Consider the following 14,221-nt stretch of genomic DNA (forward strand, 5'->3'; position numbering starts at 1 on the left):
TACATGAAAACTGTATATACATGAAGTACAAGGGCTGCACTACATGAAAACTGTATATACATGAAGTACAAGGGCTGCACTACATGAAAACTGTATATACGTGTAGTATAAGGGCTGCACTACATGAAAACTGTATATACATGAAGTACAAGGGCTGCACTACATGAAAACTGTATATACATGAAGTACAAGGGCTGCACTACATGAAAACTGTATATACGTGTAGTATAAGGGCTGCACTACATGAAAACTGTATATACATGTAGTATAAGGGCTGCACTACATGAAAACTGTATATACATGTAGTATAAGGGCTGCACTACATGAAAACTGTATATACATGAAGTACAAGGGCTGCACTACATGGAAACTGTATATACATGTAGTATAAGGGCTGCACTACATGGAAACTGTATATACATGAAGTACAAGGGCTGCACTACATGAAAACTGTATATACATGAAGTACAAGGGCTGCACTACATGAAAACTGTATATACATGAAGTACAAGGGCTGCACTACATGGAAACTGTATATACATGAAGTACAAGGGCTGCACTACATGAAAACTGTATATACATGAAGTACAAGGGCTGCACTACATGGAAACTGTATATACATGTAGTATAAGGGCTGCACTACATGAAAACTGTATATACATGTAGTATAAGGGCTGCACTACATGAAAACTGTATATACATGAAGTACAAGGGCTGCACTACATGGAAACTGTATATACATGAAGTACAAGGGCTGCACTACATGAAAACTGTATATACATGAAGTACAAGGGCTGCACTACATGAAAACTGTATATACATGTAGTATAAGGGCTGCACTACATGAAAACTGTATATACATGAAGTACAAGGGCTGTACTACATGGAAACTGTATATACATGAAGTACAAGGGCTGCACTACATGAAAACTGTATATACATGAAGTACAAGGGCTGCACTACATGGAAACTGTATATACGTGTAGTATAAGGGCTGCACTACATGAAAACTGTATATACATGAAGTACAAGGGCTGCACTACATGAAAACTGTATATACATGTAGTATAAGGGCTGCACTACATGAAAACTGTATATACATGAAGTACAAGGGCTGCACTACATGAAAACTGTATATACATGAAGTACAAGGGCTGCACTACATGAAAACTGTATATACATGTAGTATAAGGGCTGCACTACATGTACACCTGGTGGTTGAGGCTTTAATACACTTCAAGCTGTTTAATCACAATTTTGCTTTTTCCTTCTTCGTAGGGGCTCGATTGGAAATCAAGCCTAAATTAGGGCGACTTACCACAACTGAGTTCATCAGACGCATCCTTGCAGTCGTTCTCCCCGTCGCACACATAGGACGGGTTGATACAATCTTTATTCTCTTCAGTGGAATTGGCACATTGGAATTGGCCAACCACACAGTAGAACGGACCTTTACAATTAACAATGAAATGGAAAATTACATATGAATCATGAATACTACCAGGGTCAGAGGTTAAAGATACGGCTATGGTAAGAGTATTGGGATAAGAAATAGGTTAGGGTTAGGGGTAAGGGGTAAGGGGTAAGGGGTAAGGGGTAAGGGGTAAGGGGTAAGGGGTAAGGGGTAAGGGGTAAGGGGTAAGGGGTTAGGGGTAAGGGGTAAGGGGTAAGGGGTAAGGGGTTAGGGGTTAGGGGTTAGGGGTTAGGGGTAAGGGTTAGGGGATAGAGATAGTGTTAGGGCAAGGGTTAGATAAAGGTTACGGTTTTAAGGGGTCTAGGGATAAGGCTAGGGTAATCGGGCTATAATAATTAATAATAATAATAATTGGGGAGCTAATCATCCTTACTCGCAGCTAAGAGCTGAATTGTGAAGGACGCGGCTACAACGTGTTCAAGAAGCAGGCATGCAAGGGTGCCTTTGGCTGCCAGCCACATCAACCCATTATGACCACGGGGCACAGCTAAAATCAAAAGTGTTTGATTTTTCCCGAGGGAGGAAAATAGGATAGTCTGGAAAACCCTTGTGGCACAGCAGAGAACCAACGCACAACTCAACTCACATATGGCCCTGGCCGGGAATCGAACCGGGGTCACCTTGGTGAGAGGCGAGCGCTTTACACACAAGCCAACCATGCCACCCATAGGGTGAGGGTAAGAGTTAAGGGCTACAAATAGGGAGCGTTTTTGTTCAAACTCTAGTACCGCAGTTTGAAACGTCTCCTTGCCTATAAACTAAACAAACTTACGGCAGTCTTCCGGTTCGTCAGAGTTATCCCCGCAATCGTCTTGTCCATCACATCGCCACCAGAACGGGATGCATTTGTCATTGTTACAGATGAACTGACTAGAGGTGCAGTTAGAGACACACGTCATCTCATCGGGGGACAGGTTGAAGTTGGTCGGGCAGGCGCAGGTGCGACCGCTGCGATCGTTGAGAAGACAGAGGTTGCTGCAGCCGCCGTTCTTGTACTTGCATGGGTTGAACATGGCTGAAAGGAGAAAGAAGGGACATCTTGATTGTTTCTCTACGATAAGCCACAGACTAGCTCTCGATTTAAAGAATAAGGGTTTTCTAGGGACACAAAGAGGGACACAAAGAGTACTGCAGACCAAGGGGATATATTGATACGTTGTAATCATCCTATCAATGCGGAGTTGTAAAACAACCGGTGTGGTCTTGACGTTTCGAACAGTATAAGCCTCTCTTAATATTTATGCATGAGTATGTCACAATTCTAACCCAAAACGAGGCCATAGGCGCAGGCACTGCAAGTGGTGGCAGACGTGCGCCTATAACCTCATTTTGGGTAAGAATTATGACATCATGCATGAATATTAAGAGAGGCATATACTCTGCTTGTCATCAGGAGAGAAAAAGAAGTATACTGTTCAAAACGTTGAGACCACACCGGCTATTTTCAGAACCGACACTCCTCCACAAGGGATTTCATACATCATTGTACCCGCGAGACTACTATTCACAGTTAATTGTTATCTTACACCACAATAGGTCGATCAACTTGCTGGTAATCAGTACCATAGTAAGAGGGTTAACAATCATACCTGGTGGCTGCCGGAGTGGATGGTAAACGTGGATGTCCATTGGTCGATGCACGGTAGTCACCAGGGTGGTTCGATTCTTCCCGGTGTACTTATCAGCTCTGACTACGGTCTTATTCTCCCAGTCCGTCCACAGGAGCCAGTCCTCAAACAATGAGATGGCAAAGATGTGAGGGATGCCTTGGCTGATAACCACTTGTCTGAATGGAGAAGGAAAGAGGAAATTCATCACAATCTTGGTCGTGTTCCCTGTATCCAGTAACAGTATTGAATGCTACTATTCATTGTACAAAAAGGAACCAGACTAATTACCCTTCAAGCATCGGTTTGGTTACATTGAGTTGAATGGGTGAAAATAAAGACGGCAGCACAACGATAGAAGGGTCTATTTCATATATTGACTACATTTTAAAGTAAGTTATGATGTCTTGGACAAAGGCCAGATTTCACAAAAAGCATTAAAGCACAAATACTTGCTTAGCAAAAAAAAAAAAGTTTGCTGCTTATCAAAGTAAAGATACCAGCCAGAATACCATAAAGTTACCATTGTAAGGACTAGTACCCTGGTAATTTCTTGCTTAGCAAAGAAAATTTTGCTGCTTAACAGCTTTCTGAAATTGAGCCCAGGTCAACTAAATTGGAAGGAAAGGATACTGTACCTGTTTGTTCCGTCCCATTCCACAAACTCAACCCTGTCCATGTGAGCATCAGCCCAGAACACACGGTCCGTTGTGTAGTCAATGGTCAGACCATTCGGCCATTTCAAGTGGTCCTCGACGAGGCGTTGAGCTCTAGCTCCGTCCATACCTGGAAAAATCAAATGAAAATAAGATAAAACAATGCCAAGCTGCTTGTGTTCTGATAGGTATCTCATAGTACAAGAGAGGCCGCCCCTAATAGTTAAGAAAGGGTAGGGGTCACTGGAAGGGTAATGATTAGGGTAGGGGCAGTGATTAGGGCAAGGGTAAAGATCAGGGCAACAGCAAGGATAAGGGAAAGGGTTTAGGCGAGGGTTTAGTTCTGGTAGGGTAAAGGCAAGTCTAACAAGAGTACTGATGTATTAAATGGTGGACAAATAGTTGATAAATGTTAGGGTAGAAATCTAGTTGATTCACTTACTTGCTCGCCCGATGTAAGGCTTCTCACCCCAATCCGTCCAGTAGACCAACCTGTTTAAGAAACACAACAAGGAATTGTTATAACCAATAGATGATAGCACTCACATCTAGACTGTTTTAAGAGGAATATCAATTCCTATCTTCAGCTCCCCCCCCCCCCCCCCCCGATTTCTATTCACACTAACGTTTCTTCCTGTATCCACATAACAAGAGTGGCTTTTAGCCTTGTTTGGGCGAATGGCATAAAAAGAAGGGGACACAAAAGTGTAACTGTCCTGTCAGACCACCTTCTTGTAGCTTGTTTCTTCACCGTCCATGTCCAGGTCCCCACAACTTACCCGTTACGTGGATCCAGCGCAATAGCTCTTGGCTCGTCCAACCCTTCCTTGATAAGAGCCCTCCTGAAGTGGCCATCGAGAGTCGACACTCCGATCTGATCTAAACCTTTATCACACCAGTACAGATTCCTGCCGACCCAATCCACCGCCAAACCGTCTGGATTGAGAACACCCAAGTGCAGCACCTGGTGTAAACATGATGGGTATAAAGAGGCCGTTATATTACCAGTGGGTGGTTATCCGTGTACTTAATGCGTATAGCAATGACAAGGGAAACTGATTGGGAAAGACCAACAAGTACAGGATTTGAACCGCACGCAGTGTGTAAACCTATGCATTGCTTGCTGTGGGCTTTAGATTGAGCATGCAGTAGAAAGGATTGCGTGCCGCGGCAGAGGCCAGACCATGCGTTACGATGCATTGTTGTAAATTGTCTTAAGATCGCGCTAACCGCGGAATGTTTTTCTTAGCGCTAATCAGTTTTTTAAAAACGCGGAATTCTGCGGAAACGCGGAAGAGTTGCATGCCTGCCTACCTCTACCAACCCATACCATACTTCACCCTAACCTCAACCCAACATTACCACACCTTACCACATCCTTACATCAACCCACCCTTACCTCACCCAACCCTAACATTATCCCAGCCTTAAATCACCCCACCCCAACCTCAACCCCCATCAACTTCACCCCACCGTAACCTCACCCCACCCTTACCTCACCCCACCCTAACCTCACCCCATCTTTACCTCAGTATTGCTCCCATTGATGTCCATACGGCTGATGGTACTGTCTTGTTGTGTCACATCAGACCAGTACACTTTTCGGTCCTGGACGTCAAAATCTAGCGCTACAGCGTTAGTCAGTTGAGCTTGTACGAGGTTATAGTTATTGCCATATAAATCCACGGAGCGGATGTAGTAGCGATTGGCAAAGAGAATTTGGGGCTTTTCATCTGGTGGAGAGATAAAATTTGTCGAATTTTAATTGGAGATAACCAACATTTTTTTAAAACAAGAAACTATTTAAAGAAGCTCTGACAAAAGTTGCCACAAATGAAAAATCATAAGCAAAATTCTCAATTCTTGTTTATTAATTTTAGCTCCGATGTAATTTAATGTTTAGGAAAAAACACATCTGGAGTCCTGATATGCATCAAGTTATCATGAAATTATTCTGTGAAATGTGTCAAATATTTCCCGATTCTTTTAATACTTACAGGTCGCAGAGAGGACGCATTTGTGTGGATTAGTTGGAAGCGTTTCGTAACCATCGACGCAGAAACAACGGAAAGTCCCAGGGGAGTTCAGACAACCCTGTGAACATGGCAGCGTTTCCACACACTCATTTATATCTGCCGGACAAAAACATAAAAAAAAACCCACAATTTCTTAAAAGTTTTTATAAACCTTATGCACACGACAGCATTTGAGGAGGGCGCCCTTTACTGCAGGGCAAAGTTAGATAGCTCATTGGCCCATCCTGTGCGCCGTGTGTACATATCTGTGCCCTTTCTATTCATTACGAGAAAGCTACATTAAAGAAAGAGGATAGAATAAAAACATCCTTTTCATCAGACAACTAACACCTGATATCTCCATGTAATTCCTCATCCAAACGATGGACTTAATCATAATAATAATAATTAATAATAATTTGGGGGGCTAATCATCCTTACTCGCAGCTAAGAGCTGAATTGCGAAGGACGCGGCTACAGCGTGTTTGAGAAGCAGGCATGCAAGAGCGCCTTTGGCTGCCGGCCACATCAACTCATTATGACCATGGAGCACAGCCAAAGATCGAAAGTGTTTGATTTTTTCCCGAGGGAGGAAAACCGGGTGGTCTGGAAAACCCTCGTGGCACAGAAGAGAACCAACGCACAACTCAACTCACATATGGCCCTGGCCGGGAATCAAATGGGGGTCACCTTGGTGAGAGGCGAGCACTTTACGCACAAGCCAACCATGCCACCCAAAATTGGATCATGCTCGAGTCCAATGTTCTTATCCGCAGGCATTAAAAAAAAAATCAATGTGGATACTGCACAGAATAATAGGGCAAGACGGTACTAGCATTATCCTGTACCCTGAGTAAGAGTTCACTTTGGGAAAGAGGTTACATAAGGAAAGACTCGAGTTGAATTGCACTTCATACCTTCACACGTAGTGCTATCATTTTGCAGTCTGTAGCCATCATAACACGAACATAAGAAGCTGGTTGGCAAATCTTCACACATGTGGTGGCATGGATGGGTTATCTCACATTCATTCACATCTGAAAACAGTGAAGGACATTAAAAAACAAAATTTAAAAAAAAGGAAAACAAAACAAGCAGTAAACTGGAGTTGACCATCGGGTTACAATATTGTGACATGGTGAACCCTTGGAACCTGGTGAAACAAAACTACAGGTGTCGACACAATGTAGTTTATTTCTTTCTCTCTTTGATGAAGATCGCTCTACATCTTTCAAGAAAAGTTTTGGAGATTTTGAAAAAAAATGAATGCCAGGTTCCTAATTAAACTTCATTCGAGATTTGCATTAAAAGCAATCGATCTTTATCATGGTGCGGCCATCTAGATTTTTCTCCGATTCAAACCAATGTAACCAAACCGAGGCTCGAAGGAGAAATAGTCTGGTTCCTTTTTGTACAATGAGTATAAGCACCCTTTACTGTTAGTGGATACGGGGAACATGACCAAGATGGTGGCATAATGATATAGGAATACTTACTGCAATTTCTCTCATCTGACTCATCCACGCAGTCGGCGTTGTTATCGCAAACCAAGTTACTTGAGATGCAGTCGTTGTTTTCACAGCGGAACTGCGTCCCTGGGGCGTCTGGATCACAGTCTCCAATGGGAGGGGCAACAGAGGCTGGAACGGCATAAATCATCATAATACATATTCATATATATGCAAATAAGGTAAGCTCTTAGACATTGATATCAACGAAAAATGCATATTGAAAATAACAACATCTGCTCTAGAATTGCAAAGAATGTGGTTTCGAATCCCAACCGAATAATCTGAATTTTTTTTTACAGAGCTCGGGAAAGTACTGGGGGCGATTTCACAAAGAGTTAGGACTCGTCTTATCTCGACTTCGGATTAATCTTAAGGTCTACAAGCTACAGTGCAGGGTTGGGACTCGTCCTAAGTCCTAAGATTAATCTTAAGTTAGGAAGAGTTTTGTGAAATCGACGGCTGAGCATATAGTGCTTATACACATCGATGTATGGGTAAAGCCAAGTAGTATAAATTATTTTTGATAGGTCAAATCTTACAGCAGTTAGCTTCATCAGAGTTGTCTCTGCAGTCTGCGTCGCCGTCACAGAGCCAGTACCGATGAATACACTGACCATTATCACAGCTGTACTGGTCAGGAGGACATGTCGAGTACTCTGAAAGAGATCAAAATGTATTCAAGACACGATGAATGCCTGCTTAAAGGCAGTGGACACTATTGGTGATTACTCAAAATAATTATTAGCATAAAACCTTACTTGGTAACGAGTAATGGAGAGAGGTTGGTAGTATAAAACATTGTGAGAACCTGCTCCCTCTGAAGTGGAGTAGTTTTTGAGAAAGAAGTAATATGCCACGAATTTGGTTTCGAGACCTCAGATTTAGAATTTGAGGTCTCGAAATCAAGCATCTGAAAGCACACAACTTTGTGTGACTAGGGTGTTTGTTCTTTCATTATCATCTTGCAACTTCGATGACCGATTGAGCTCAAATTTTCACAGGTTTGTTACGTTATGCATATGTTGAGATACACCAAGTGAGAAGACTGGTCTTTGACAATTACCAATAGTGTCCAGTGCCTTTAACATGCACAGATAAAGTCTAGGGGTGAGAGTCTGGGATCCAGATCTTAAAGGCACATTGAAATAATGTCCACCTTTTGGTAACGGGTACTGAGTAAGGGTAAAACCAAATTATAAAATAGTTCTTGATGTCATTGGGGGGATAGTTCTTACCACATGAATCTGTTTCGTCGGACCCGTCCCCACAATCGTCGTCCCGATCGCACACCCAAGCAAGCTGGAGGCAGTGACCATTAAGGCATGCGAACTCGTTGTCATCGCAACGCGTCACATCTTAGAGATAAAACGAGGCACAATAAACATGAATCAAAATTGTGTAAAATTGAACAGAGAGGCTGCTTCGTTCTAACCGTGAAGGAATTAAAATAAGGAAAAGGGAGGTCTAAAAAAGCATTATACTCTGAGCGCCTTATACGAAGGAAATTATCTATATTTGTCCAGGTTGAAAAAACAATACACACAATCATATTGAGCTTAGATTTTCAAACTTGCTCAACTGATCATAGAAAGATTGGCATAATTTCAGGGAACTTTCTGCAGAATCAAGGAAAGTTGCCAGCTCTCTTCAAAACATGGTAAAATTGGTTTATATTAAGTTGGCAGCTTTGCTCCAGGCTCTGTTTTTCAAGCCAGCCAAGGGAAACATTATTGAAAACTTACTACATCCTTGGTCCAAGCGTTCATCGGCAGCATCTCCGCAGTCATTATCTCCATCACACACCCACAGCCTCGGAATACAACGTTTGTTGGCAACACATCGGAACTGGTCACTGCTGCAGGTTGTGTCGTCTAACACAAAACGAACAAATTATTTGTGAGCAAAGAAAACACCAACAACAAAAACTTTGCATGGTTGAAGTATAACTAAGTAGAGGTTTGCGGTAACACCATGTGAAAATCTGAGTAGTGTTGGTTCCGAAAAGAACCGGTGGTCAACGACTGAATGCTTTTATCAGTATGCTCTGCTCTGATTGTCTTTGAGAAAGTACTGAATATGAAAGCACCAAATAGTTGATACTTTCCAAAACACTGTATGAATGATTGTACTTCCTAACTTAGTATCCAGCAACAGAGTACAGCATTCCCCTGAAGATGATCTGGGCCCAATTTCATAGAGCTGCTAAGCACAAAAATGTGCTTAGCGTGAAATTTTTGTCTTGATAAAAACAGGTTTACCAACCAAATTTTCATTTGTTGCATATTACTTGTTGCATATTACTTGTTACTGGTATTCAGCTGTTGTTTGCGGAAAACCAAGTGGAAATTTGGTTAGTAATCCTTTTATATAAAGGCAAAAATTTCATGCTAGAAGCAAATTTTTGTGCTTAGCAGCTCTATGAAATTGGGCCCAGAGCACTCATTGAAACGTTGAGTTGTTAACCGTCGGTTCTTTTCAGAACCAACACTACTCCAAAGAGGTTTTCACACGGTGTTACCGCAAACCTCTCTTAGTGGGTCTATATTACTTTGTGGGTACTGACCACAGTTTGTCTCATCTGAGTTATCGGAGCAGTCATTGTCGCCATCACAGGTCCATTTTTTCGGAATGCACATATTATTGTCACACTTGAATTGATCACCGTCACATGTGTACGCTAAGAAAGAAAAGATGGGGAAAATGAGAGATTTAGAGCAGCAAAAAACCTTTGCAAGAGGAGGTTTAAAAAAACGTATCTAAAAGCAAAAATAGTCCAGTTTAAAGACAACGACAAACACAATTTTTACAATTTTTTGTTCACCCCTCTAAATGATCAAAGATTGGGGGAAGGCCAGAATCTACACAGTGAGTATACAGGTCATTGCCCCCATTCTTAGCCTTAGTGCCCCTTACATCCCGAATCCCGAAGTGCCCTGTGCAAATAAGCAATGGCCTTGCCCCGCAAAGGCATTTTAGGCCTGGAATTATCTACAACTGTAATTATGCCGACTGTAAAAAAACAAATTTGTCGCGCTACAGCTCAACTTTTATCTTTCAGGAAGCTCTGGGCCCAATTTCTTAGAGTCGCTTTAGCAGAAAATGGCGCTTAAAAATGGTAAGCCTAGCAAAAGTAAGCAGGACACCAGTCACAGATTGTACATGATACATGCTATATTGGCTGGTGACCTTATTCTGGTAAGCACAATTTTGTTGTGCTGAGCTACTTTTTGTGCTAAAGCAGCTCTATAAAATTGGGCCCCGATCTTTTTTCTGGAAAAAAAAACTTACTGCAATCTGTTTCATCGGAACCGTCTCCACAGTCGTCGTCGCGATCGCAGACCCACGCCTGGCGAATGCAATGACCATTGGGGCACTGGTGGAAGTTGGTCAGGCAACCTGTATCCCCTGGACGTTCTTCAAATGAGAAGGTTGACAAAACAACAAGTACAATCAGTCATTGTTTGGGGAAATAACAACTTTTCAATCTCAATTAGAATGTACAGAATTCAAATTCATTTCCACATTTCATCATCAAGAAAAAGAAAGAAAAATACAGTCAATATAACCAAATATGGAGGGAACCAGTGTCTGTTTGGAGGGAACCAGTGTCTGTTTGAGAGGGAACCAGTGTCTATTTTGGAGGGAACCAGTGTCTGTTTGGAGGGAACCAGTGTCTGTTTGAGAGGGAACCGGTGTCTATTTTGGAGGGAACCAGTGTTTGTTTCGGAGGGAACCAGTGCTTATTTCAGTTGTAACTAATGTCTACTTTGGAAGGAACCAATGACATACCAGTGCTGCACCCTTCCTCGTCTGTGTTGTCTCCACAATCGTTGATTCCATCGCATACCAACTGAGGTTGGATGCAGATGGAGGTTGAGTTGCAGCCAATCAGCGGGGTAGACACCCACTTCAGGCTCACCTGCCATTCCGCACACGTTATATCCGCTAAATAAAGACCAAAGTTATCAGCGTTAAAGGCACTGGACACTATTGGTCATTACTCAAAAAAATAGTTAGCTTAAGAACTTACTTAGTAATGAGCAATGGAAAGCTGTTGATAGTATAAAACATTGTGAGAATTGAGTCCCTCTGAAGTAACTTAGTTTTTAAGAAAGGAATTTCCATGAGTCAAGGAAATGAAGAAAAAGAGAGATGGGGAAATGGACCTTCTGAATTGGCGCCATCGAGCTGACATCTTAGACAGAAACTTTGACGAAACAAACGAGCAGCTAATTATTCACAGCACACACAGGGACAATGAGCTACCTTTTTTTGACCTCCAGACGAGGGCGCTTATTTTAAATGACGTCATATGCATTAGGTCAATTGAAACAAAGGGAACTTACGGCAGTCCGTTTCATCAGAGTAGTCTTTGCAGTCCAGTTTAGTGTCACATTTGGCCTTCCCATCGACGCACTCTCCACTGCCGCACATAAACTCATTCCCGTAGCATCGACCTGTAATGAATCAAATATTCAGGAACTTAGGGGGCATTCACAACTATCAATATTTTCACAAGCGTACACTTGTTCACTACCCCGGCCCTCCCCCTAAAAGTGTACAAAGTTGGGGGGTTTTTCCTGCAACATTCTACAAAGAGATACTTGAATTTGAATTACATGCAAATCATGTTTATTCTGAGCACAGATTCAGAAGAGAAAAAAATATATACCTGCGTTCAAGACGAAGCTTATCTAACTTTCAAAATGTAAAAAAAGATTATCTTTTGATGCACACAAAGAGCCACACAGGTATGTTTTTTTATAGCTTGATTTTTTTATTTTTATTGTTTGATCAAAAAGGGATTACAAGATAATCCTTCTAACTTCCTTCATCTTAGATTTTCAGTGAATCTTAAGAACATTAAACTCTAAACACAAACTTGGTCCGAGTCTAACCGCATCTGTTTTCATCGCTGTTGTCACCACAGTTATTATAGAAGTCACATCGATGGACATTGGGCACGCAGCGTCCATTGTGGCAGCGGAAGTAACCACGGCGACAGTCACGGATAACTGAAAGTAAAAACATATTTATTAAGCACTTTAAACAACAGAGTGGCAAAGCGCCTTACTATCAATTCTCTAGCTTATTGGGTCTTAAGCCCTTCTGGAAACCAACTCAACTCCTGAGGAGTATGCAGCACCGCAAACCAAGAGCGCACAGGTTGTAAATCATTCACTTCTACAATCACTCCCATCGCAAATACCCACTTACTACCGATGAAAAGCATTTTTTTCCATACACAATATAAGTAAACAGTTAACAGGGAACCAACCACACATATTAAACACAACATGGTATTTGGGCTGGTGAACTTTTTTTTGTCAGAGCTACGCACATTCAAAATTGGCCATTAGACGGCTCTCGATGGACTTGGGAAGGTTAAGGTATTAACTTACGGCAATATGACTCCCTTTCATCGGAGCCGTCCTCGCACTGTTGCAACCCATCACAGGTGTCTTCATAGGGTATACATTCACCATTCCCGCATACAAACTCATCAGACCGGGAGCAGTTGTTAGTTTCCGCTTCTGTGGGTTTGAAGAAAAACAAAACTTGACGTATATCAAGAGGAATTTGGCGGCATAAAGGAGAAAATGATCAAAGCATACTTTAGCCAAAATTTGTGGAAAAAACCACGGTGGACCCTTTCACTGTTAAAAATCCTGTTTCTAAATTGCCTTAATGGTTAAAGGCAGTCGACAGTAAAAAATAAATACAAAGATGAAGCCGACAGTACCCAGTTGGACCAGCCGCTCTTTAACTTGATGCTTCTTTTGAGGGTTATGCAAAGTGGATTGGCCTCATGGCTTAAGTGTTCCAGTTTATTTAACCAACTCCAGGGGTTATGAGCGAGCAAGGCATAATAGGGAGAAATTGAGCTGCGAGATCAATCATATCGTATAAAGTCACCCCCTTACGAGATCGATCACCCCCTGGGAATTTATCTACTCACCCAGACACCTGAATTTTTCAAAAAGATGAAGACCCTCGTCACAAGAGCACACAATGTGTCCTTTTTCATCTGTGTCGCATGTGCCATCACAGCCACCATTGTAGGTGTGGCAACGCCATTCTGTACCTGATGACAGCAAGATGGACCCAGGCAATTTACTAACAACAACTAGTATTTTTTTTTGCTAATTCTTGGAAGAAGAAAAAACAGAGTATACAAAAGGTCTGTTCAAAGAAGAAAGGAAAACACATGGATTCAAAGCTCCAAGTAGACACTTTATTCAGGCCAAACTTTCATGTTTTTACTTTTATGAAATCGACTCCTGAACAACATTGAGTCTTGAGTAAAATAATCCCTATACAGCTCACATAGGAAGCTAAACTGGGATGCCGCGTTGGTGACGTCATTGGTCACCGGTGCAAGGAGCCAAGAGAAATAAAAGAAGGCAGGCAAAATCCACTTACATTCACTGACGTCCTCCGAGACCATGACCAGTCCCATGGGTTGCTGACGGAGCTTGCTGACCATGACCGTCACATCGCCGCCGGTGTACTTGTCGGCACGGATGACCGAGCGCTTGACCCAGTCGGTCCAGTAGATGTGTTCTCCCAAGACTGCCAGGCCAAAGGGATGTACCGGCTCCAGAGGGAGTATCACCTATTAATCAAACAGCCAGATCTTCAGATAAAAAACAGAGGAAAATTGCTGTTCCCCTTCAAGAGCTAAGTTCAAATATCTCATTAAAAAATATATTTGAAAACAAAAAGTTTGTCTATCCAAGAGATATACTCACAAATCTATTATTCCCTTCAAAGTCAGTTCGTTCAATCTTATCCAACCAGGCGTCACACCAGAAGAGTTTAGCGGCAGCGTGATCTATGACGATCCCGTTTGGCATCTGAATCTCCTCCGTGATGATGTCGACCACCTCAGTCCCGCCGAGGAGGGACCTTGAGATGCGAGGGTGCTCCGAGTTCCAGTTGGACCAAAATAAAAACC

General features: G+C 42.2%; 1 protein-coding gene across 2 annotated transcripts in view; it reads right to left on the reverse strand.

Moving 5' to 3' along the window:
• Positions 1-14,221, reverse strand: part of LOC117291643 (low-density lipoprotein receptor-related protein 1-like) — a 68,547-nt gene that overhangs the window by 22,952 nt on the left and 31,374 nt on the right. The window contains exons 41-62 of one of the 2 annotated variants that reach the window (XM_033773486.1): positions 14,016-14,220; positions 13,687-13,879; positions 13,223-13,348; positions 12,666-12,797; positions 12,162-12,278; positions 11,610-11,720; positions 11,053-11,208; positions 10,552-10,677; positions 9,827-9,940; positions 9,006-9,134; positions 8,499-8,618; positions 7,803-7,919; positions 7,249-7,392; positions 6,670-6,789; positions 5,735-5,869; positions 5,265-5,470; positions 4,517-4,701; positions 4,180-4,229; positions 3,720-3,867; positions 3,064-3,260; positions 2,247-2,489; positions 1,319-1,450 (exon numbers count right to left, since the gene is read on the reverse strand). In XM_033773486.1, the coding sequence (XP_033629377.1) occupies positions 1,319-1,450; positions 2,247-2,489; positions 3,064-3,260; positions 3,720-3,867; positions 4,180-4,229; positions 4,517-4,701; positions 5,265-5,470; positions 5,735-5,869; positions 6,670-6,789; positions 7,249-7,392; positions 7,803-7,919; positions 8,499-8,618; positions 9,006-9,134; positions 9,827-9,940; positions 10,552-10,677; positions 11,053-11,208; positions 11,610-11,720; positions 12,162-12,278; positions 12,666-12,797; positions 13,223-13,348; positions 13,687-13,879; positions 14,016-14,220 (3,206 nt within the window). Of the gene's footprint in view, positions 1-1,318; positions 1,451-2,246; positions 2,490-3,063; positions 3,261-3,719; positions 3,868-4,179; positions 4,230-4,516; positions 4,702-5,264; positions 5,471-5,734; positions 5,870-6,669; positions 6,790-7,248; positions 7,393-7,802; positions 7,920-8,498; positions 8,619-9,005; positions 9,135-9,811; positions 9,941-10,551; positions 10,678-11,052; positions 11,209-11,609; positions 11,721-12,161; positions 12,279-12,665; positions 12,798-13,222; positions 13,349-13,686; positions 13,880-14,015; position 14,221 lie in introns of both variants that reach the window. The other variant, XM_033773487.1, reaches the window with a different exon arrangement.

Source organism: Asterias rubens, chromosome 6, assembly GCF_902459465.1.
Source record: "Asterias rubens chromosome 6, eAstRub1.3, whole genome shotgun sequence".
Taxonomy (NCBI): domain Eukaryota; kingdom Metazoa; phylum Echinodermata; class Asteroidea; order Forcipulatida; family Asteriidae; genus Asterias; species Asterias rubens.